Source organism: Thunnus thynnus, chromosome 7 (assembly GCF_963924715.1).
Source record: "Thunnus thynnus chromosome 7, fThuThy2.1, whole genome shotgun sequence".
NCBI classification, from domain to species: domain Eukaryota; kingdom Metazoa; phylum Chordata; class Actinopteri; order Scombriformes; family Scombridae; genus Thunnus; species Thunnus thynnus.
The window spans coordinates 9613235-9636988 of record NC_089523.1 but is presented as its reverse complement, the minus strand read 5'-3'; the positions used below and the strand labels follow the sequence as shown (position 1 = coordinate 9636988).

Here is a 23754-nt window from a genome sequence, read left to right as displayed (position 1 = left end):
AAGTAGACTGACTGTAAAAGTCCTGCAAGTCCTTACAGTTTTACATTGCTGTATTGGTACTTTTACTAAAAATAAAAAATATATCTTAATACTTCCTTCACCAATGCCAGCACACCTCCTCATACCATGCCATCCTGTTGGATATAAAACAATTTATAATATAAGCATCACAAAATCTGATGGCTGTTGCTCATGGCAGTGTCCCAAACCTATCACTGACCTGTTGCCTGAGACCCGCTTCAGTCAGTATTTCACATTTGAAGATTATTTAAAGTCTTATAGGCTGGTCCATAGAGGTGTTCAAATAATAATAATAACTGGTATTTGTATTTTTAACCAGTATAGGCTGACAGTTTTAAAGGCTTATATCCCCACGTGTTGCTCCTTGTGAAGGCAAACTGCTTATTGTGGATATGTTTTAAGGTATGTTATGCAGAACAAAGCAGGATTGTGAACTTCTGAACCTGTCCGCCTCGACTTACGTACAAGTCCTGACGTCAAAAAAAATGAGTCTCATGATAGTTTCCATGTCCAGCTGTTAGTAGTTGACAGGAGGAATTAGCCCACTGTTGAACCATGCAGGACTGTTCATCACACACCTGGTCTCATTATCCCCTTCCATTTTTTTTCTCTCTCTTCTTCCCCTTTTCAGTTGTGTTTGTGTGTGCATGTGTGTGTGTGTGTGTGCATGCCTCTGTGTGGATTTGTGTGTGTTGCAATGAGGATTAACCTAGTACTTCAGCTGATGCTGATTGGAATGACGTTCAACACTCGCACAGGCTGGCTTTTAACAAGAAGGAGAGACTGGACGCTGGGTGTGTGTGAACAGATGAGACAGAGGGAAAGAGGGCACAGTGATTACTATTTATTTAATGACAACATGACGGAAAATGTGTGTCTGAACCTGGGCCACCCTCTTTTATATCTCTTTCAGTTCTCTCCCTCTCTTCTCTCTCAAACACAAACACACAATAAAGGCTAAGTAGACCGACTGTATTACTGTACCTGGCAGGGTGCCTCGTGGCCCAGTAAGTTGCAGGTGGCTGTAAATGGGTTAGTTACACCAGGACACAGACAGGCTGAGACTTAAATAATCTCTCTTACACACACTTGTTAATGTTTCACCTTGTTGATCTTCCACATTATGTGACTTGTTTCCGTGTTCTGCTCTTATTCCTGTTTGGCCCTCTTATAAATATGCATCAAGGAGTCTTGGATTAGAGGCAAGGATCCTTTGCTAAAGCTCAGAGTGTGTGTGTGTGTGTGTGTGTGTGTGTTTGGGTGACAGCATGTGTGTGAGTGTGTGCATGCATGCTCGAGTATGAGTGTTTGTGTCTTAAGCCAGGCAGAGCAGAATACGGCCCTCTGTAAACCCAGGCATGTGTGATTTGTGTGATTGGGTTTAGACTGCGCTGATAGGCGATGTCTTGGACACTGGATGACCAGACGCTCCATGGACAACGCAGGCTGTCTTGCTAAAAATATCAAGGTAAGACCACACTGCCGGTCTTTTTACAGCACATAATTTTATTACCAGCAGGTTCATCTACACAGATATACAATTACTGTTTACTCCAATCAATTTTCAGCTCTAAAAGTATAGTGATAGCCATCTGTGGAGGATGTGTGTGCAAGCCACTAATACACTCCTTACTAGGTGAGAGGTGGTGGTGGTTGGCGGGAGGGGGGGGGGGGTTTCAGTGTGAGTGTTGTTTAATTTTTTTCAAGGCCTCATCTGTATTATTTCCATAACATCCAGGGATTTTGAATTGGACTTGCTATAATCTGTCAGATCTGGGAAACAAATTAACTTCCAGATTTTGGGATTAGTTATTTAATTAGGGATATTTCATGATTTAAAGTATAACTTGAAATGTGTGATATGCACAAATATAAGACCAAATCCAAATTTATGGTATTATATACACAATGCCAACTGTTGTTTGGTTTTATATCTGTCTAGTTAGACTGAATGAAAGATTGTGTGCAGCTATAACTTCTCAAATGCTGTGTTTGTATTATTTGGCACTGCTTCACTGGTCAGTTCCCACTGTTCACTTGAGCACACAAAATGTGGGCATGAAGCCATTCTGTTTTCATGAAATCCACAAATAATTAACACAACACAAGCCATAACTCTCAATCACCAACAGGTCATTTCTCAGACATTTTTTAAATGGAACATGGACTTGCAGACTGTGAGGTTTTGTCATCAACATATATTTGCCTCGAAAATATCTGTCCATTACAACATCTCCGATGCTGCGTACAATCTCACTCTCACATCTAAGCATCACATCCTGGGTGTAAGGCCGTTTGCACCATAATGCTAAATGCATTTCAACATCATCTGACACCAGAAACAGTTACATATTTCCCTCTTGCCTTCAGATGAACTATTTCTATGAATATTGATAGTTTTTCTGTCTCTGTCCATTTTAGGTCTCATTGCCTGGTTTGCTTATTAAGAATTGTGATGTTTTTAGAGTTTGTGTCAAGGAAGACATTTTGGAAAATGTGTATTAAAGGTCCAATCAAGAAACTGAGATTTGTGTCAGTGACTTCTGAACTTCAGACTACTTTTTGTATCTTAAAAGTTATTGCTGCTGACCAATACAATATAATTATGTAATGTTTTCTGTATGTGCTGCCCATGAGTCTCTTGCTGAACCTGTAGTATTTGAGCCCTTGTCGTCATGGTGAACAGCGAGAGCCTGTAATCTGTGCTTGGACACCCTATGGGTTGTCTTTATTTTTAGTGGCTACACGTCAGTGTAGTGAAGCTGGAGGGTGCTGGTCCATCCCAAGCTTGACCCAGGGAGGGTTTTAAATCAGAAATTAACGGATAAGAGGTCAAGCCCCCATGGTGTGCTGGTGCCCTTGTTTTGGCGGGTAGTTGTATTTCAGTCTAGCAATCTGCGGTAGCCTGAAGTTGTGTGTCTGTGGCAGCCCAAAAAACTCTTTTCTTCTCTATGACAACTAATTTTTATGGATGGTGACGAAGAGACAGAGGTGGACGACATGAAACAAAAGTCCCCTGCTATCAAACCGGGGATGTTGTGACCATAGTATCGTAAGCATCTTAACCAGACACCCCATGAAAACTACTTTTTAATGAAAACTGGCACATACAGAAAGCCATATACTGCCATCAAAGGAAAGGCAAGTTGAAATTTGCACTTTCAACACCTTATATGCATCAACAAACATCTTTTTTTGCATCCAGATGATTTTAAAGCATATGGTTTAGTTATTTGTGGTCAAATCATTTGGTGACCAAGTTTTATACAAAACATATTTTCTGTTTCATCGTCTACAAAGCTGATCTAATCTCCATGTTATGTAAAAGAAGTCTGTTTTTGATGCCTTTGTCTTGGTCTATTAACAGAATATTGTCCATCTGATCAAGACATGCAAATGAATTAGGTGAGATGGAAAGACATTAAATCAGCTGTATCTTTATATTGTTATGCCTGATCATGATCAGCACTGCTCAGTATACACAAGTCCTCAATTTCAACAATCTCTTGAGTATCACTACACCAATAAACACAACTGCCTGAGTATTGTGGGTCAAGATTCAGAAATTCTGTGTCTGAATACTCCAAACCATTCAGCTGTGAGTTGATGAAGTTGACTTCAGGTAGATGATATTGCTTCAGTCAAACTTTAGCCACTTGGTTTGAAGATGATAAAACATTTTTTTTCAAATTATGAGGTTTAATGAAAATGATAATAAAGTCAAAATTACAGTTAAAAACCTACACCATAGGACAGGACTTCCTCAAATGCTCCACATTTGACGTTGAAATGTTGTCACGTCCATGTAGAATAAAAGAAGAAGCACCTGCAAAGAATTTATGGATTCATATTTGACTCCTGATATTAACCCTTTTCATGGCAGACATTTTGACTTGTCAAAGCAAGAAAAGAACTGTTGTAAATAATAACACATTAACAACGGCTTCATCGCATTACTTGTCTGAGTAAACCGTGTCAGTGAGTGAGCGTGCACTAAATGGAATGCAGCCATCATTAACGTCACCTCTGCTTCTTCTGCTTTGAAAAGTCAAATTTTCTGCCGTGAAAAGGGTCTTTTGCTCAAAACCAATAGTGATCAGAAAACATTTGATGAAGAGGATGGATTTAGAGAGTCCTTCATTTACTTGAGTCATTAAAAGAGAGTTTACAGTAATTAAGTAATCAGTTTCTTATAGAAAGGTGTGAACAGTTTAAACATCCGTGCGTCTTCTGTCAGTAACACTCACATCATTTATTTCGGACCATTTGGTCTCAACACTGAAGACACAAACGAGAATGTGACAATATTTCCAGAAAGCTGTCATTAATCATAATCAGAATTGCTCGGTGGGTAGAGAAGTCCTCATTGTGCTTGTGGGTAATGTATTCTGCTTGATGCATCTTTACGTGCCTCCCAGATTACTGCTTGTCACTATAGGATTATTTGGATTGTAATTTCATGTTTGAGCTCAAACACTGAGGAGATTAGAGGTACAGACTAGGATGAAGGGATATGTTATAATAATGTTCCTCAGAGATCTACATGCAGAAGAATCGATGTTGAACTCTGACTTTGGAAAGCAAGACAATAGGCCAGATGGTGATTGGACTGGGAATAATAATAATAATAATAACATGGCGGGGGGTGAGTACAACAAAAACTAAAGTAATGATGGTAAACCACAGCAGCTACTACAGTACACAGCAGCTTTACAACAAGGGAGAGTTGAATGGGTTGCAGAATGTCCTGTACTGTACTTTCTCTCTTCCTGGTACTTGCATGAACACATGTTTGAGTTAATCTGTTGGTTGTGACAGTGACATGGCTGTGTTGATGGTGACTACTGTCTGAGTTCAACCCTAATACTAGAGATTACGTTTAAATAGTATTAATTTGTTTTCCCAGTAACCTTGTGATGACACAAATAATTGATACCTGGATTATGTTTTTTCAAGTGATTAAATGCTACATTTTGCAACTTGCCACATATGTAAATTAACATTTTCTCATTACTTTAATGATACATAATCTGGGCAGCATTGCTTTAAAATTAGCTTTACATAAAGGTGATTTCTAGAAGGCAGGGTTGCTGAGATAAGCCATTGTTTGTGTATTTCAGAGCTGTCTTGGGTGCCTGACTTGGCCAACAGTATTACACAATCACATAACAGCCAAAGGGGCATAATTCAATAATGCCCACATTAACATTTCCCACATTTTCCAAGTTCTTATGCAACCACAAGACAGGAAATGGAAGTAAATCCTGACTTCAGGACAGGTTACTGTGCATGTCTTGACAATTTGCCACAAACTGTGTTTGCATTTCTACTTATCAAAAGTCTTTTCCTTTTCTCCTGGGAGTAGTTTCCTTTAAGTACTATAAGACTAGTTAAGTGTTGTTTGTGCAGATGTGGCAGCACTGTGGTGCTCACGCTAGCAACCCAATGCACTTACTGGTTTTCTCCTCCTATGTCTATCTGCACTGTTTATTTTTCAATTAGCCGGGGTCCAAGTTGGCATGATGTCGAGTGAGCACGGGAAACTATAGGCCACACTTGTGGAGCACAGGAGAAGACATATGGAACAAAACAAGGATTTCATAAATGATTTTCTCAGGTTGGTCTCTCTGTCTCTCTCTCTCTCTCTCTCTCTCTCTCTGCTGCTTCTGTGTGTGTGCGTGCATGTTTGTGTCCATGATAGAGAGTGCTACTTTGCTTTTTGTGTGTGAGCAAATGTTTTAGTGAGTTTGTGTTTGTGTGTGTAGGAGTTAGTGAGACAGTGTGAGTAAGATTGTGTGTTTGTCATGGCACCTGCATGGGTGTTCTGAGTGAAAGCACATTACTACTGAATCAAGTGAAACAATCAATAAAGTAAATTTCCCTCACAGTTATCTATCTGCATAATATTATGAGAGGATGTTTAATATATTGTAAATATTTTTGTACAAAAAACTATACACTATTACAAAATACTTCATTTAAACAATTAGCTACGTTCTACAGTAATCTCTCATAGATAAAGACTAAATTTAGTGTGATAAAATAAACTCAAGCATCAGTCATATGGTTTTGTCATTTGAAGATTTAATATTTGAAATGATATCAGGCAGCTGGTAATAAATACTGTAAAACTTTCCTCAAGCTGTTTCAGCATAATCAGAGGGCAGGGTCAGCTACAGTGCATCACTGTCTGTCGCAATCTGTTAGGAATCTAGCATCTTGCTCAAGGACACTTCAGCAGGGCAGATGTTTCTTGACAGAGGGGCTTGAACCTAAGTTCTCCAGTTGAAAGATGGTCTTTATTACCATCAAACCGCCATCTGCCCTCAAAAGCTGATTCCGAAAAAGGATAGAAAACTTTTAATCCCCACTTCAAGCTTGAGGCCAAATTTCACCAAATTTGCAACATGCAAGCTGCGACCTGCAACATGAGATAATTTCTTCTTGTGTTAATGTTGACATGTTTGACTAATCAAAAGAAACATCATACTTGTGACCCATGCATGGGCATGTGAGAGGACTATAGGACTCACAAGTTCATCTGCAATTTGCGAGTAACAATCATTGAAACAGGGCACAGCCACCATATGCGACCTGCGTACAAGCAGTGCTCACAAATCTCTTTGGTGAAATGGACCCCTGGTCTTTTTTGCCTGATTTTTTTTCTTAAAGCAGCTCAATTAAACTGGTAAATTTAATAAAAAGTAAAGTAACCATTTTTGGATCAGGCATGCCTCAAGAGCTGGCCAAAGGAGAAATGTTCCTTCTCTCCTTTATTGTCTTCTTATCAAATTTATTGTTTTTATACATTTAATGATTTCTTATGCTTCTGATAGTAACAGACATGTTTTAGATAATTTAGTGTGTAAATGTGGGATCCTTATCAAGAATGTTGTCAACATCAATATCAATCTATATGTCATTATCTGACTATTTAAAACTCTCAAATCTTTGGCAATGACTCTATGAATCTTTGGCAATGATTAGCGACAGTTAGATAGATGGAGATTAAATCTAACAAAGAAGGAAAGTTGGCTAATAGAAATGGAAGTCTACATCTGTCCACAGTCCAAAACTATTCAGGAAACCCCCTGAGAGTTGCCAGAGCAGAGTCTGATAAGCACATTATTTTTACTCAACCATTCCTGACGTCTATACCCCAGACTATGGGGTGTTGGTCCGTGTTTAAAAACAGCTAGGATACAAAAGCTGGCACACAGCCCGAAGCTTTATGAGTTGTTTTAGGGTGAAAGATACACTGAGCAGGCACCCTATGGGATCTCATGGGGATTTCAGAGGCGAAAGCTCGTGAGCTGATAGACTGTTCATCACAGGGGTCTTTTAGATTCCTTCATGAAATATGGTTTAATTACTCATGCAGCATTTTACAATAAGGATTACTCAAGCATGTGATTGCAAATATAGCTTATGCAACATTAGTATGTGTGAGAAAGTTTTTTTGCATGCATGTGTCTACCTGACACACACATGAACTGAAGTTAAAGTACAACACGTACATATAAGGGAGTTGTGGACTGCTTTTGCAAAGTTTTTTTCTGTTCTTTTTTTTTTGCATTTCTTGACTTTCTTTAAAGCTGAATATTGACTGTTGAAAAAAAAAGAGTCTCTTGTAGCAGTTTTATCTTATTTTTTCTCTCTATATAAAATACCTATATTTTTAACTGTTACTTAAGCAGGAAAAATTGCAGCAGTAACCTGTGGGAGTTTAGGTACAGAGGCAAATTTGGCTACATGGAGTTGGGGAGCTGCCCAGCACTACCGCAGCCTTGCACTGAGTACAGAAAGATGATTCAGGCACTTGTCTGCCTTGTAGTAACACAGGCAGCAAGCTCACTTTTCTAATGTAGCGCGTGCAGCATGTTAAGAGCACAGAAAGTAGCTGTCTTTTATCACCGAAGCTCTGTAGCCAATTTGACTGTGAACACAGCTACAGTAGTAAATGCATGAAAAAATAACAGAATGTCTTTGTTGTTTTCCTTCAAAGCATTATTTGAGGAAAATGCCTTATCCTTGGACATCTAAATGAAATGCAGACATAGGAATATGTCCAAATAAACTGCCGGTCTGAAGAAAACAGAACAGGACTCAAAAATGATGGGAAACAGGGGTCAAAGCAGCAGAAGTCTAATCTTTCCATGGCAGGTGTGCACAATGATGACACCAGGAAAGAACTTGAAAAGTAGTGGATAAAAAAAAAAATCAGGATTGATTCAAGATTGAAGGATGAGAGCAATGCGAAAGCGTAACTAGTTAAGGGGAAACAGGGCATGTGTGTGTGTGTGTGCATGCACAAGACGGGCAATATCAAGTAGCACCCTGACACAGAGCCCCACAATGCCACAGAACAACTCAAGGGTAGGACTTCCCCTGGCTGCAAAGTGTGTGTGTGTGTGTGTGTGTGTGTCTTGGTGTGTGTGAGAGCTCAGCCATGACCATAGTGTGTCAAAAAACCTGAACCGTAGTCAATTATTGCTGTATTGTCACTATACACATCTAATCAAACTTCAAAGTGTGCATGTCTGAGCTCGCATTGTGTTTATCCAGTATCTTCTGTCAGAACGCATGCATCTCTGCATAGGTCTGCGCGGCTGTGCGTCTCCGAGCGTGGCATGTGTGTAAGTGTGTGTGTGTGGTGAGAGAGGGACAACAAGGGAGGGAGAGAGAGAGAGAGAGAGAGAGAGAGAGAGAGAGAAATGAGAGAGGTTTGAGAGCTCAATGGGCAAACACGGTGTCCTGATGTGCTAGTGCACGCTGTTTCTCTGGCAAGTTTTTGTAATACCACAGGATTCTCGAAGTTTGGGGTAGAAGTTGCTGCTGCTGCTGTTTGTGCATGTTTCAGCTTCCACAGGTTATACTTGTCATCCTTTACCATCTCAGAAGGTAACGTATGGATGCATGTGAACAGGCAAAAAATACTACTGGTGTCTGTACCTTTACATTTGTTGTTCATTTTAGTTTATTTTTATCAAAACTGGCTTTAGCTTTTTCTGAACTTTAAGTGGAGTTTAATAAGGTAACAAATGGCTCAAAAGAGTGTCTTTATTTTTAATTTGGGTTGGTTTATAAAGGCACATTGGTATTTTTCTCACATTTCCTTTTTGAGCCTATCGCTTTTCAAATGTTATCCTCATACTCTCCCTTTATTAAAGTCTACTTAGTGGAACAGTAAAAGAGAAAAATATAATTATTTATTTCCAGTAAAGACTATTGGCTTTAAAGTATGTATCACAGTATTATTCTGTTGTGTTGGTCTTTTAATAATAGCTTAATTAACTTTATGAACTGCCTATGTAACCAGCCGTGATTAAGTGTGTCTGCACATGCAGGTCAGATTTAATATTTCACCAAATCATTCATCAGTATTTGTTTTTTTCTTGACCTTCTATTGCAAGACAGTGTGACAGTGAATACATTAAGAGTTTGGATGGATAACCGTTGAAACTGTTGTTGAGAAGATATTTTTCAGTTATGTCATTTTTTTTGTAGATTGAAGTGAATGCACATTTTATCCTCACGTTTCTTTTTAGTCATCGCCGGTCAAGTAGCAATTGTCAGCTTTCCCACATGTTTAAGCTTCTAAAGCATCTTAAACTGTACTTGTCAGACCAGAAGGACTGCAGTGTACTTCTCTCAGACTTTAATCATGAGGATTCAGAAGGAAATGAAGTCATTGTTGTGATTAAAAGCTTATGATTGCTTTCAACAGGAATTAAAAGTGTGGTTTGTGTGGGGGAAAAAAAAAAAAAAAGTGTTTGTGTTGAGCGGAAGGTGAGCCAGTGTTTGTCTTCTTCCTCAGAGTTCAGGTACATGACAGGATCTTGGTTGTGTGGTAGTCAGATGTTAGTGTGGAGTGAATGTCGTGCCGTGTAAAACTGCCCGACAGTCGTTCTTAATTAAGATAATGGCATTCCATGTAAATTGAGTCTTCCTACATTCTGGCATTCATTACTAATTGAGCTAACACTATAAACAATCGAATCTGCTTTTAAACGGCCCTCTCAATTTGACCGGTTACTCATGTGATAGCATTTTAGGCTGTATATTGGGTATTTGTGAATTATCTCTTGAAAGTGTAATGACTATACTCTAAAGTGTAATTTGTTGTCAGTGTAAAAGATTTATTTCTTGTACACTTATATACAGGAGGTCCTTTGTCTAAATTTTATTTACTGTACAGTATGTAATAATTAAATATGGGCATTTAATTCAGAATTTTTTTATTCCTGTCCATATCATTTAAATTGACTGAAATAATATTATTAATAGTATTTGAAATAACAATTATGTCTAATTTTGTCCTAGTTAAAGAGAAAGTGAAAAAGTAAAAATCTGCTTTTCAAGCGCTGAATAAAACATAAAAATAATCTATATTTTTCACTACTACTAATCTGTGGTCCATTAAGTGCTTTTCAAAACACAATAACCGAAGACAAACCTGTTGAGCAAATAACTTATTTGACACATGTTGCTTGTGGTAACAATCAAAATGAGCGAACTTCATTATCGTCACATGTCAAAATTTCCACTTTTGTCTTCTATCTTTTGAGGTTTTCTCTCTTGTGTTTCTTGCCTTCAAAAATGCAGCCGGTGCTTGTGTATAGTCTCTAATTTCTCCCCATTATATGGCTTTGATCAGATAAGCACTGAAGCAGGTTATGCAACTGAGACGTAGCGTGAAATAAGATAGTAAATCGACATGTCCCAGCACAATCCCCCCCAATTTGTACACTTCTTTTTTGGACATTCAAGAACACTTTACATCTTCCTTAATGTCTGTTTTTGTCACCCAATTTATTGTAAAATGTCGGTAAAACATAAGAGACAAGACCTGACATTTGAGCTCAGACATATTTCATTGTCATAGTCTGAACACTTACAGCATACAGAAACACAGAAAGACTAATTTTATAAATTTTATAAGGTCACTGAAAAGTAATTTAAAGCTGACTAACACTTTGTCTGTCTGTCGTCTGTGTTGCAGAGCGTCTCAAACAGTTTGTGGAGAAGATCCAAAATTCATGTAACTCTTCTGGTGGCCACATCCTGTTCCAACATATCTGTCTTCCCCATATACCCTCCTCTGTGTGTCCTAGCAGTCTGCTCCTATTCCTTCTTGCTGAACAGACTCATTTCAGTCCTCTTCCACATACACACACCTCCCCTCATTCTGGCCCCATTCTCATTTTTTAGCTCTGGCCTCCTGTTCCCCATCTCCTTACCTGTCCAAGAAGGACAGTTTTTTTTTTGTTTTTTTTTTGCCAGATTTGTCCCGACACCGTCACTGCACTATTCCCTCGCTCTCCTAACTCTTCTGTTCCCCTCATGGGCACCATATCAGACAGCAACAGTGCCACATTCCCTTCAACATCACTGAGAACCTCTCTCCACCCCTAACCACCTCGCCAACACCAACATCCACACGACCCAATGGAGACAAAAGATATGATGATGACGACCATGTTGACAATGGACAAAGGGGAGAACGAGGGAGAGAAGGACAAAGGGAGAGAGGAGGTGGGGGGAGACGAGGAGGAGACACAGCAAGAAAATGGTAGACTCATGCTGTCTGACGGTCTGGCAGAGAGAGGACCCAAGAGTCTGACCTCCAGCTCTGGACAGCAGGTGTCCAATGGCTTCACTACATCCACCCCTCAGAGCCCCAGGGAGGGACCAGGGACTGCGGCTAGCTCTGGGGGTACAGCCTCTGGACAAGCAGGTGGCACTGGGTCCTCTGTGCCACTGGGAGGCCTCAGGACTCTGGTGGTCCAACAAACCAGCTTGGAGAGGCCCAGAGAAACCTGGAGCAAGAAGATGGACTTCTTGCTCTCTGTGATCGGCTATGCCGTGGACCTGGGAAATGTCTGGCGTTTCCCCTACATCTGCTACCAAAACGGAGGAGGTGAGAAGGCAAAAGATGTTATCTCCCTCTCAAGAGGGAGATAAGGAGTGGGATGGGTGGGAGATGAGGGTACATGAGATCCCATGCTAGAGTAAACAGGATTTCAGGGATTAGAAAGAATAAAAGGGTCTTTTTATGGTTTGAATTGCAGCAATTTCCATCATTAAAGATGGAGTTTGATGGAGAGCATCTCTGATCATTTCTGCATCATGGGTGCCTAAAATAAGATGCACAGACCTATAAGAGATGCAAGAGTTAAAGTTGTCTATAAATAGCCTGTGATTTTGCTCATTTCTTGCACAGTCTAAGTTACAAACAGCTAAGCCTACTGTATGTTTTCTCAGAGTCTGTGTGGTCTGCCTGTGCTCTGTTACTACACGATCTTCACCTAGCAGCAAACAGGGCCTCCCTTTCCACTTTTATTGAATTTGCAATAATAAAATCTTTGCAATTTCCTGTGTTCTGTGTGTGTCTCACGGAGCGAGGTAGAGATGGGGACTGGAAGACACTTGATAGAGGCAACAGTATTAATTGTGGTTTTTATGAGAACGCCTTCAGTCTCTTTCTCCTTGCTTAATAACCTGTCTCCCAGGCAGCTGCTCAATCAACCCTTATCTTTGCTTTCATGTCACAAAGAGACACACGCACGCGTGTACACACCGACCCACCCGCATGCACATAAAATAAGTTGATAATCAGATAGAAAGAAAGAAAGAGAGATGTGTTATTGAACTCTGCACATTAGAGTCCAAGGACCTGGTTGCCGTCCTGCTGCTCTTCTGTTTCTCAGTGTTTGGCCTTTAATTCTCCTTTCATCATTTTTGTACATTTACATGTCACAGAGTATAAATAGGAGCTCCGTCCTCCTTTCGCAAAAGTAAAGCCAACATTGCAGTAGTCCTAATATGTCATTGTAGAGATAAACACTCTAAATGCAGTGATATGAAACTGGGAACACATGCACTGTTGATTTTGAATGGAGCAGGGTTATTTAAATTATGAGGTGCTCACAATATTTAATGATTTTTACAGAGTGCTCTTTAATGTTCTTCTGTTGGCTGTGAGTTATAGAGAAGACTACTGAGATTACAGATGGAGCGTGAAAGCATAGCATTTCTCATGAGTGTAATTGACATTTTACCGCTCTTACATAACTCTTTCTTTCTTCCAATCACTTCTCCCACTCTGTCTTCCTCCCCACATCCAACCCTGCATTTGTTCTCCTTTCCCCCTTACTCATTTCTTACCACCAAATTACCTCTGTCCCCATGTCCCCCAATGTCTCTGTCCAGGTGCCTTTTTGCTGCCCTACCTGTTGATGGCGGTGTTTGGAGGTGTGCCTCTCTTCTACATGGAGCTGGCTCTCGGCCAGTTCCACCGCAGCGGCTGCATCTCCATCTGGAAACACATCTGTCCCATCTTCAAAGGTAACTGAGGGAGTGGAAAGAGAACAGAACAGAGGGAGGAATCAGTTAATAGCAATAGCTTGGATAAAAAAAGGGGGGGGGAAAGAAGAGAACATGAGAGAAAATTGGCAGTAAGAGAAAAACAGAGAAGACGAAGAAGGACAGTGTCAAGCCATCAGCTAGCTCACGGGACAACAGTCTGAGAGACAGCTCATTTAACCTCCTCACCCCCCTCAGTACAGTTGCCTTGAAGAGCTTTCCTAGCTTCTTGTACATCTAGTGAGATGCACTAACTCTCTGTTATGGAAATTGTCACATTTCTACACCAAATGCCAGATGCTCAGAAATTTGATAGTATGTAAATTATTGTTCTTTGGAAATGTCACCCAATTACCCAATAGGAACTTGAATTAGCTTAAAAACACCACTGATGTCTGGTGGAGTGAGTGACTGGTGTCACATACTACGCACAAAAAACTTGAATAAAATATACATACTACATACATTTTCTTAACTCTTGTACTTTTGTGTTACTTTTTTCCACTCATGTAGGCATAGGCTTTGCCATCTGCATCATAGCCCTCTACGTCGCCTTCTACTACAACACCATCATGGCCTGGGCCTTGTACTACCTATTATCGTCGTTCCAGTCCACCCTGCCCTGGACTACCTGCAACAACTACTGGAACACAGCCAACTGCAACCGCTACATGTCCACCGACCACAATGTGTCATGGACCAACTCCTCTACCTCCCCCGCCGAGGAGTTCTATACGTAAGTGCATGTAAGTCAGATGTAGAGGCGTAGGGGGAGAGTTACACAGGAGGGAGATATCGAGAGAAGGAGGGAGGATGGTTTCCAGGGAGCGATTACAGGGTTGCTTCTGGTGTTTAAGAGCCCTGACAGATTTACCACCATCCCTCGAACTGATTGTGAAGGCATGACAGCATTTTAGCGTAAGAATCACTATATTTTGCCAATGTTATGAGCTGATGATCTGATCTGAGATGGTTGAAAGGACAGGAGTGATGTAGGTGTGACATACTAGTAGAAGTACAACTCACAGATAGATGCAATATTTAGCTGATATATTATAAAAATAACCTGAACAGTCTACTGTATATCCGTGTTAATGTGCAGAAAATCAAGGGTCAGTTAAGTCAGTCAGCCAAAAGCGTGTAGAATTATTATTAAATGAAATGATGAAAAGTAATAAAGCTTTACTGCCAGCTTTGATTCTTTCACTTCTCTGTTGACTATAACAATTTGTGTTTAAATAGATATTAGAACAAACTAGAAAATGATCATGTGACTCTAAATGAACTAGCCAGAATATGAATTACTCCTTTAAGTTAAAGCAGCAGGTGGAGGGTGAGAGAGGCAAGAGATAAGGAAGGAGAGAGAAATAGCTGCAGTTGCAACAGTGTGAAAAAAAACGGAGACAAACTACAACTCATTACAGCATGTTCTTCGAAGTATTAAGAAATATTTAGCGTGCAGCTTACACAGTGACTAACCGAGACAGCCAGGATGTAAATGGGGGTAGTCAATACAGTCAAGTAGGATTTTTTTTATTATTATTATTATTACTGTAACTTAAAACCATAGCTATGTCATAACAACGTCTTCTTTATTCTTGACAGTTCTGGGACTCTAAAGTCAACTCTAAAGGCTCAGTCTTATCATCTGCTCAATAGACCGTGTCTGTGTCTTCCCACTGAGAAAGATTTGGGGTTTATCCATAGTTGACTTTTCCTAATACAAGTTTAAAAGTAACAAATTCCACAAGTCAGTCTGGCGCCAGAATTTCCTGTTTTCAACATAAATCATGCCTGTGTTTTATCGTCCCAAGTTCTGTGTGCTTAACCTGTGACCAGATGTTAACCTCACTGTCATTTCAGCCTCCCTCTTTTTTGCCTTGAATTGCTTTTTTTTATTACTTTAGCTTGTGTAAACATTGTTTATATACATATACAGTTATCACTACAGGCCTAAAGTCAGTTAAGGCATCGTTTTGTCTGGTCTCTCCATCTTTTTTCCTTAGGTGAACCTCCCTTACAGCTGATTTAACAATGTTTATCAGCGTCATGTGTCAGGAGATTAGGCTCTATCACTATCATATTGGACCATAATTGTATACAGTAGTCCTTCACTCCCTGCATACTTTTCATGTTCCTCCTCTTCTTTGTACTGTGTGTTACTCCATTTCATGCTGTTCCTTTCTATGACACACCTCCTTCTTTGTATGTTATTTCCTCTACTTCCCAATTTTCCAACATCCCTTCTCTCCACTCTATCTTCTGTATCCTTACGTTCGCTTATCTCCTCTGTCACGTATTATTCTCTGCATTCTTCTCCTTCCTTTTTTCCTTCCCTTTCCTTTCCTCTTCCTTTACTTTGTGATATGTCTTACACATTTCCTTGATTCCCACAACTCTCCCAATCTCCCCTCCTCTACTTTTCTTTGCTTTCATGCAATTTCACCCTGTCATCATTGTCTGTTCCTTGTCTTTCCTCTTTGCATCCTTCCTCGACCTCACCTCTCAACCCAAACATCCCTCCTGCCTTGTCTCCTCTCTGCAGTCGGCAGGTGTTGCAGGTCCACCTCTCCCCGGGTCTGCATCAGCTGGGCTCTGTCAGCTGGCAGTTAGCCCTCTGCCTGCTCTTCATCTTCACCATCGTCTACTTCAGCATCTGGAAGGGAGTCAAGACGTCTGGAAAGGTAACTGAAGGGGCGCCTGCATGGCTGATGGGGGTGTCAGTTAGAGTGGATGGATGGATGGATTGATGGAGGCAGAGAGGCAGAGAGAAGAACAGTTGTTCTGCTTTCATCCGTCACCCTCATTATCATTCATCATCATGGACAGAAAAGTTGGTTAGAGAGGAAGTCTCAAAGTTAAAAGGTTTGTGGTTTGAAAAAGGAAACCCTAAAAGACCAGGCAGTCCTTATGGACCAATATTGGAAATTAGCTGATTTTATCGTCTTTTTTTCCCCCCACAGTTCTAGTCTATACATTCTGTTTAATGTTGAAAACTGTCAGATAAGGGGCAAAGCAATGAAAGGAGAGAAAGGATCAGTATGATGCCTTTATACTTTATAGTACAATACGTTAGCTGGTGTTGGTCACACATCATCCTAACTTTGTCCTTTTCTATCCGTGGTGGTCTTTACAGCCCCAAATGTCGCTCTTTTATTCAAAACAGTTTGCATAATTAGCATATGGCTGTAATTAAAAATATATATATCTACAGAGGCATCCTGCTGGCCAAGACTTTTGTTTTATGTCCTGTGTTTCCTGTCTGTATCTCTACTGTTTCTATGCAATAAAGGCAAAATAATAATAATAATCTACAGCAGTTAATATATATAATCATGATATAATATCTATAATATAAATGTAATGTCAATGTACATTTCCTCTGTGGTATTCTCGAAGATAGATTAATTTAACATTGTCATTATATTTATACACAATTCAAAAATATGCAGAACCAGAAAAATCTCCCTGTGCATGAGTTGTTTTTTATGTTTTCAGCAGTAGCAAGTGTTCCTGTTACAGAAGGTGATTATTGAGCATGAGCACTATGACTGAACTACACTTCATCAACAGAAAACTAAATCATTTATTTTTCTGCATTAGGTAGTTTGGGTGACTGCTACCTTTCCCTATCTGGTCCTCCTGGTGTTGCTCATCCGTGGGGCCACTCTGCCAGGGGCCTGGAGGGGCGTGGTCTTCTATCTCAAACCTGATTGGGAGAAACTTCTCAGCACTACAGTAAGTCAGTTGGTAAAATCTAGTGAAGCATTTTTTGATTCCTCCTTGTTTGAAATATTCATATTGATCTTATTTTTATACAAACCTTTTGTCTTACCACACATCATTTTCTCCAATCCTGCTCTGTTTCTCTTTCCCCTGTCATTCGCCATCATCACCAACCTTCCTCCCTTCCACACTTTCCAAGGTGTGGATTGATGCAGCAGCTCAGATCTTCTTCTCTCTTGGTCCGGGGTTCGGCGTGCTCCTCGCCTTTGCCAGCTACAACCCGTTTCACAACAACTGCTACAAGTGAGATATTTTAACATACTTATGATCCCACAAACATTCCAGTAGTCCCGGCAAGCAAGTCTAAAACGTTACTCCCTTCGCTCCTTTTCAGAGACGCTTTGGTCACCAGCTCTGTGAACTGCCTGACGAGCTTTCTGTCTGGCTTTGTCATCTTTACCGTGCTGGGTTACATGGCTGAGATGAGGCAGCAGGATGTGGATGCTGTGGCAAAGGATGCTGGTAGGACACCACACCAACAATTCTTTACTCAGTCTCACATTGTTGGAAAAAAAATACTAGATTGAACTGACAGAGTGATCTACAAAAAAAACAGGTGTGAAACCTCTTTCAACCCGCCATTCACTCTTTCTCTGCAGGTCCCAGTCTGTTGTTCATCATTTATGCAGAAGCCATAGCAAACATGCCTGCTGCCACCTTCTTTGCCATCATCTTCTTCCTCATGATCATCATGTTGGGTCTGGATAGCACGGTGAGTTTATTCATTGTGGTACAAAAATTACAACATCCCGGTCAATGTTCTGTTTGATGACTGTTTTATGTATCCTCACATGCCCCATTCTCCTTGTTGTAATCTACCTGATACCGTTGTTGCCCAGTGCCCAGCTCTTGTGTGTACTCTCACACCTAGAAACAGGATTCATATTTGCCTTTCAAAAGCCTTTTTCCGTTTGACTCGTGTTTGCCTGTTTTACTCGCCGTGTCAGGTGTTATTTGTCCTTGCTGTTTCGTTTTGGATAACAGTCAACGAAAAAACAATGTGATAGGACTTTCATATCACTGTTGTGTGGCGATCTCGTCTCCATAAGCCTCTGTTTATCTGTTCTGCGGCAGCCAGCTGGAGAGACCTGTAAGGCTTTTATCAGGTGCTGATAATCAGCGTAGAATCTGCATCCGGGTTGCTATATGCTCCTTCGTTTTTATGACTGAGGATATTACTGAAAAACAGTGTACATGGATTCATGTTGTACCAGTTAAACTTTCTTTTTTTCTCTTTTTTTTGTGATTCTCTGAAGGCTGTGATACATTAGTATGTTTTTCTTCAGGGTTTTATGGATTGCTGAAAGAGTGTCATCCTACCACTGGATTGATCAGATACAACAGCTGATTAGCAACATCTTGATAACATTTATATCTAAGAAATCATACATACAGTAGCAGTATATGTCGCCAAGATAAATGGCAAGTTTCTCCATAGCCTTAATGCTGCCCTTTTGAGTTTTCTTTGTCTTCTGATGAGTTCTCTGCTTATATCTTTGTGTATTCATCTCTGCAGTTTGCAGGGTTGGAGGGGGTGATCACAGCTATGCTAGATGAGTTCCCTCATATCCTGGCTAAGAGACGAGAATGGTTTGTCTTCGGCCTCGTGTGTGTCTGCTACCTCGGCGCTCTCTCCACACTCACATATGTAAGTAAAAAAAAAAAAAATCATTTTATTATATCAAATTATATGAGGTTATTATCAAAATGTCAACATCATTCTCAATCCTCACGCCTATGAGTAAAGTCTATGGACTATTATTTGTTGATTTATTTATTTTTTTAGATTCTACCTCCAAAACTACCTCCAATCTACTGTACCAATGTCTCACATCCTCAATTTCCATTCAAATATATTATAAACCAATGAAAAAACTCATATTGTTAAAAGTATTTTAGATTCAACTGTTTTATTTCAGGTAATGTAATGAACTGCAGCTAATAATTAGCTGAAATCAGATTAGAGCATCCTCAGTAATCCGTTTATCTCCTACCTTCACTAAGTAAGGTAGTGACTAATGCGTCACTGCGTCATAAAACAACATATTAGCCTAATCATTGTCTTAGACTTTGTAGAGGAAGCCCTCTTTCATGAGAGCAATTAGTGAATAGCTTTTCAGAAATTCCTCCTCTCTTCTCTCAGGGAGGATCATTTGTGGTGAAGCTGTTTGAAGAGTACGCCACAGGCCCTGCAGTCATCACTGTGGTCCTGCTCGAAGTCATCGCCGTTTCCTGGTTTTACGGTAAGTTTGAGGCATGATGGTAATTGTAATGATGATGGTGATCATTTGTGACCTTATTGACAGCAATAGTGGTGGTGATGAAGATGGGAAAGTGTGACAAAAAATGAACTCCTGAAGTGAAGAAAACCCTTTAGCTGAATTTGATCCCACACTGACAAATTTTGTGAATTATGGTACTAACTTATTAACCTCCTCAGCTCTTTGTGTCTGTGTAGTTTTAGTCAGGAGATAAAGATGCCCTCCTCCTCATTGGAGCTGCATAATATCTCTGATTAGTTTATACGGTATTGTTTTTAGAATAATCATGATATTGTGGACCTTGTAGTGATTGTGTGTGTGTTCCAGGTACCAACCGTTTCTGTAATGACGTCCAGCTCATGCTTGGTTTCTACCCGGGTGGTTTCTGGAGGGTCTGCTGGGTGGCCATCTGCCCCTGCTTTCTGCTGGTGAGGCTCATGTACACACACATACACACAAGTCATGTAAACAGACTTAAAAGAGTTCCACTTTGTGTCAAAAGCTGGTAGAAGCACCTGAAATTACAGCTGATACAGTTGAAGATACAGAACTTGGAGCAGCTGTCATTTACTTAAATGTAGCAGCACCTGTAAGCTAGTTCACGCAGCCCAACTGGAGCTCCACACACGCCATACTCTCTGTGCCTCCACCCCTGCATCCACCTGTAGGCTCTGAGTCTATCTTCCCTTACAGGGGAAGTTAATATTGTCACTCCCTTCTCCCTGCTGTGTGAGATCAATGTTTCCTTGTGCAGAGCGATGTGGTCGGAGCCTAGACGCCAAACACTGATGCTCTCCATATTCTACATTTAAATAATGATCTACTCCTTGTGAGTTGGCTGACTGAACTTTGTTAACTTTCAGGAGAGTTGTTGCGTATTTATCCTGATGTTTGATTCTTGTTTTATCTGATATCTGTTTTTATTCCCATTCTCCAGTTCATCATCATCAGTTTCCTGGCCTTCCCTCCAGAGGTCAAATTGTTCCACTACCAATACCCACCATGGACCACCGTCCTGGGCTACTGCATCGGGGTGTCTTCATTCATCTGTGTGCCTGCTTATATGGTCTACCACTTGCTTAATGCCAAAGGCACATTCAAACAGGTACAGTGTTTCCTTTATTTTCCTCCACTTTCAGTTTCTCTCCCTTTCTTTTCTTCACATTAGAGAATAGCTACGTCTATTTTCTATATGGTACTGCTCATTTTCCCCACATCTTCTCTTGTCCCGTCCTTGTCCTTCTCACCCATATCCTCTCCTGACCTTTGTTATTCTCTCACTGACACTTCTCCATCGACAGGGGTTGCCTCTGTTTCTTTTGTCCTCCCACCGTCTCACATGCACTGTCAGGGTCTTCCCCCCCTCCTGTGAACACATGACTGGAGATCATCAGGATCAAAGGAACAAGGAGGAAGCACAGGCCAGAGATTAGTGAGGAAAAAAAAAGCCATGACAACTACCATGCCCCACAGTTCTTACATATACACACACTCACGTATACATGTAGGGCATCACCTGATGATGCATACACACGTACTAACACGTGCACCCAAATCCACACAGGCCGCTCAAATGTAATATATATGTGAGCTGCCAGATCAGAGGATAAAAGCTAAGAACTAAAGGAGACCATGCCATCAGCAGCGTTTTAGCATCACAACACAACATCTGACAAACTAAAGCTCATCATATCAGCATCATTGGTAAAACTACTCCTCCAAACTTATTCAAGAGACAGATTTTAGTTGTCTGTATCTTACCTTTGTTGCTTTCTCAGCATCTTTTAAGGGTGTATTTGCTCTTTGTATTTATTATGCAAAACAGCATACTATATGACAAATACAAAACATCTTCTTCTCATCATTATTTTCTTGTTAAGCCCTGTGTTAGAGCTGTCAGAAGGGAGGGGGACATCAAAGAGGCTGGTAGACAGGTCTTCTTTGGTGTTTGACCAATATTGTCACTGCCACACATTGTCAACATGCAGACTTTGTGTTTTTGTGTGCACATACTGTACTTGTGAAAAGAGGCGGTGGTCATGTAACGCCAGGGGACAGATGAGAGTCTCTTTGTAACAGAACCGGGGCGTTTGTTTGTTTTCTTCACCTCATTCTGCAGCATACAATCTTTTGATTAAGTCAGGTTGTGTTGGAGATGGTGCTCATAATCAGTTTGAATAGCATGACCGGACATCACATGTTGCCCTCATACTGTCTTTAAATGTTTGATTTAGTTTTATAACAATCTTCAGAGGGATTATGGGTCTTTTCTCTAATATACTTGAATTTTACTGTAATAATTTTAACAGCACAAGCATATTTGAACCTGTGTTGTAATTTGTTCCAGTTTCCAGTGAAAGTGGTATGTTTGTGTATCTTATGTCTCTTATCTTCCCCTCTGTGTGTCTCTCTCTTTGCATTCACAGCGTCTGCTAAAGAGCATCACTCCAGAGCCCAGCAGTAACCAACACAGAGACTTCATTGTCACCAACGCAGTTTGACCAAATCCTGACCAACGAAGGTGCCACTCTAGCTTCCTAGAGCGCCCTCTTCTGGTCACACTGCAAAACTACAGGACAAGGGGGCTACCTTTCACCGTCTTTGCCTCTTTTCATACATCTCCTACACTTGTTCATCTTTCTCTCACCAAAATCTAGAAATAGAGGTGGAGTTAGGTGGAGCCAGGCCGCAGTAGTTTAGTTTAGCTTGGTTTTAGTTCCAGATGTTGGTTCAGTTTTGCAGCAGTTTTCTGGTGCAAAACCCAGAATGTAGTTTCAGTATCCACATCTTCTTTCTTTTTTTTCCACTAAAAAGTGGCACCTAAGTTATTTAGTGACCACCCCTTTCTTCAGGTTATACAGTCGTACAAATATTTTATACAATTATATAAAGTATGATACAATCAGTGTTCATGTAGACAATATAATATGCTTTCAAACTGGATATACTGCACATTGTAATGATTTCAGTTGGGGAAAGCCCAGATAGTTACCTTTTCAATCCACACATAATTGTTATGGTTGTATTTTCATATTATGCTGTTAAGTTATGCATTCTTGATATGTAGCAAAATTCAGGTATCTTTTTACATCTGTTACTGAAGCCAAATATATGATATCTGTTCTGTTTATATTTCTAAAGATGTTTCAATATCGTAGTTGTGTTATGCTAGGTGTTGACTGACAGCCTGTGTTTATTTGTTGGCATCTTGGATGGAGGACGGATTTGCAATGAGTTCCCTTACACTGTGAAGCATTGTCTGGTAGTGACATGTATGTATGTATGTATGTATGTGTGTGTGTGTGTGTGTGTGCGTGTGTGTAAAACAAAGACTGTTATAATGTCCAGTAAAAAAAAAATGGATCACTGACAGAACCAACCATGTTTGTTCATTCTATAACTGCAATATAAGATGTGTATTTATTTCATAATGTATCATTGCTGTCATTTTCCACACTACGATATGACGTATTATTATGTTGCATAGTGTTGATGGTCTTTGTTTAATCACAATGACATTCTGTCCTCTGCGGTCATGTTGCATAACTATCAGTAATAGAAACCAAATATGGATCAGAGCTAATAACATTTCCAATGTCATAGTCTGAAAGTCAACGTTACTGCTCTTTACTTTCTACCAAAAATTAGTGTGTTTGTGTGTGTGTATGCACATGTGCCTGTGTGTGTGTGTGTGTGTATGTGAGGGAGAGAGTGTATGTATCTGTGTGTATGTAGGAGCAGGAGTTAAAAATATGGCGAGTACATGTGTATTTACTAGTCAGTCTGGTATTGGTGTAATCTATCCTGTGAATACCTGTCTCCTCCTCTCATGGGTGTGTGAACGTGTGTGTGTGTTTAGTACTTGTGTGTCAGTGTGTGTGCACCTCGGTTAGTATGTCGGTGCACGCACAGTATGAGCGTCAGTATGGGTAGTTGATCAAAAAGGTTTAGAGGTATTCAGCCCCTTTATGTGTGCATGCCGTGATGTGTGTGTATACTGTACTTCAAATGCGTGTGTGTGCGTGTGTGTGTGTGTGTGTGTGTGTCTGTGATGTGATCTCCTGTTGTCTTGTTAACTGCCAAAATATCCTATGAAGGAAGTAAACTCCCTCTTGCCTCTCTCTCTCTCTCTCGTACCTCTCAAGCTTATGTAAAATCTATGTATGTCAATAAAAGACTGTATTGAGAAATACACCTGTATAGATTAAAGATATATAAATATATGGGAAATAACAGATAATAAAGATATATGGAAATAAATAATAACCTCTAGCATCTGTTGGGTGATTCTTTTATTCATGTGTTGGTCTCGTGTTGTACA

The 23754-nt window shown here is 40.2% G+C and overlaps 1 protein-coding gene across 3 annotated transcripts; it reads left to right on the top strand.

The window, feature by feature from the left end:
* The first annotated feature begins 660 nt into the window (after window positions 1-660).
* Window positions 661-23063, top strand: slc6a4a (solute carrier family 6 member 4a). 3 transcript variants are annotated; one of them, XM_067594164.1, is made up of 16 exons: window positions 662-821; window positions 1407-1489; window positions 5524-5638; window positions 11024-11941; window positions 13234-13368; window positions 13900-14122; window positions 15932-16070; window positions 16990-17124; window positions 17312-17415; window positions 17507-17634; window positions 17772-17884; window positions 18689-18820; window positions 19316-19415; window positions 19761-19861; window positions 20371-20538; window positions 21860-23063. In XM_067594164.1, the coding sequence occupies exons 4-16, from the start codon at window positions 11470-11472 to the stop codon at window positions 21932-21934; spliced, it is 2025 nt and encodes a 674-aa protein (XP_067450265.1). In that variant the 5' UTR covers window positions 662-821; window positions 1407-1489; window positions 5524-5638; window positions 11024-11469; the 3' UTR covers window positions 21935-23063. The 3 variants fall into 3 exon arrangements, with proteins under 3 accessions (XP_067450264.1, XP_067450265.1, XP_067450263.1); XM_067594163.1 differs by lacking the exon at window positions 5524-5638 and having other exon boundaries at window positions 661-1489; XM_067594162.1 differs by lacking the exons at window positions 662-821; window positions 1407-1489; window positions 5524-5638 and adding an exon at window positions 8744-8922.
* The last annotated feature ends 691 nt before the right edge of the window (window positions 23064-23754 follow it).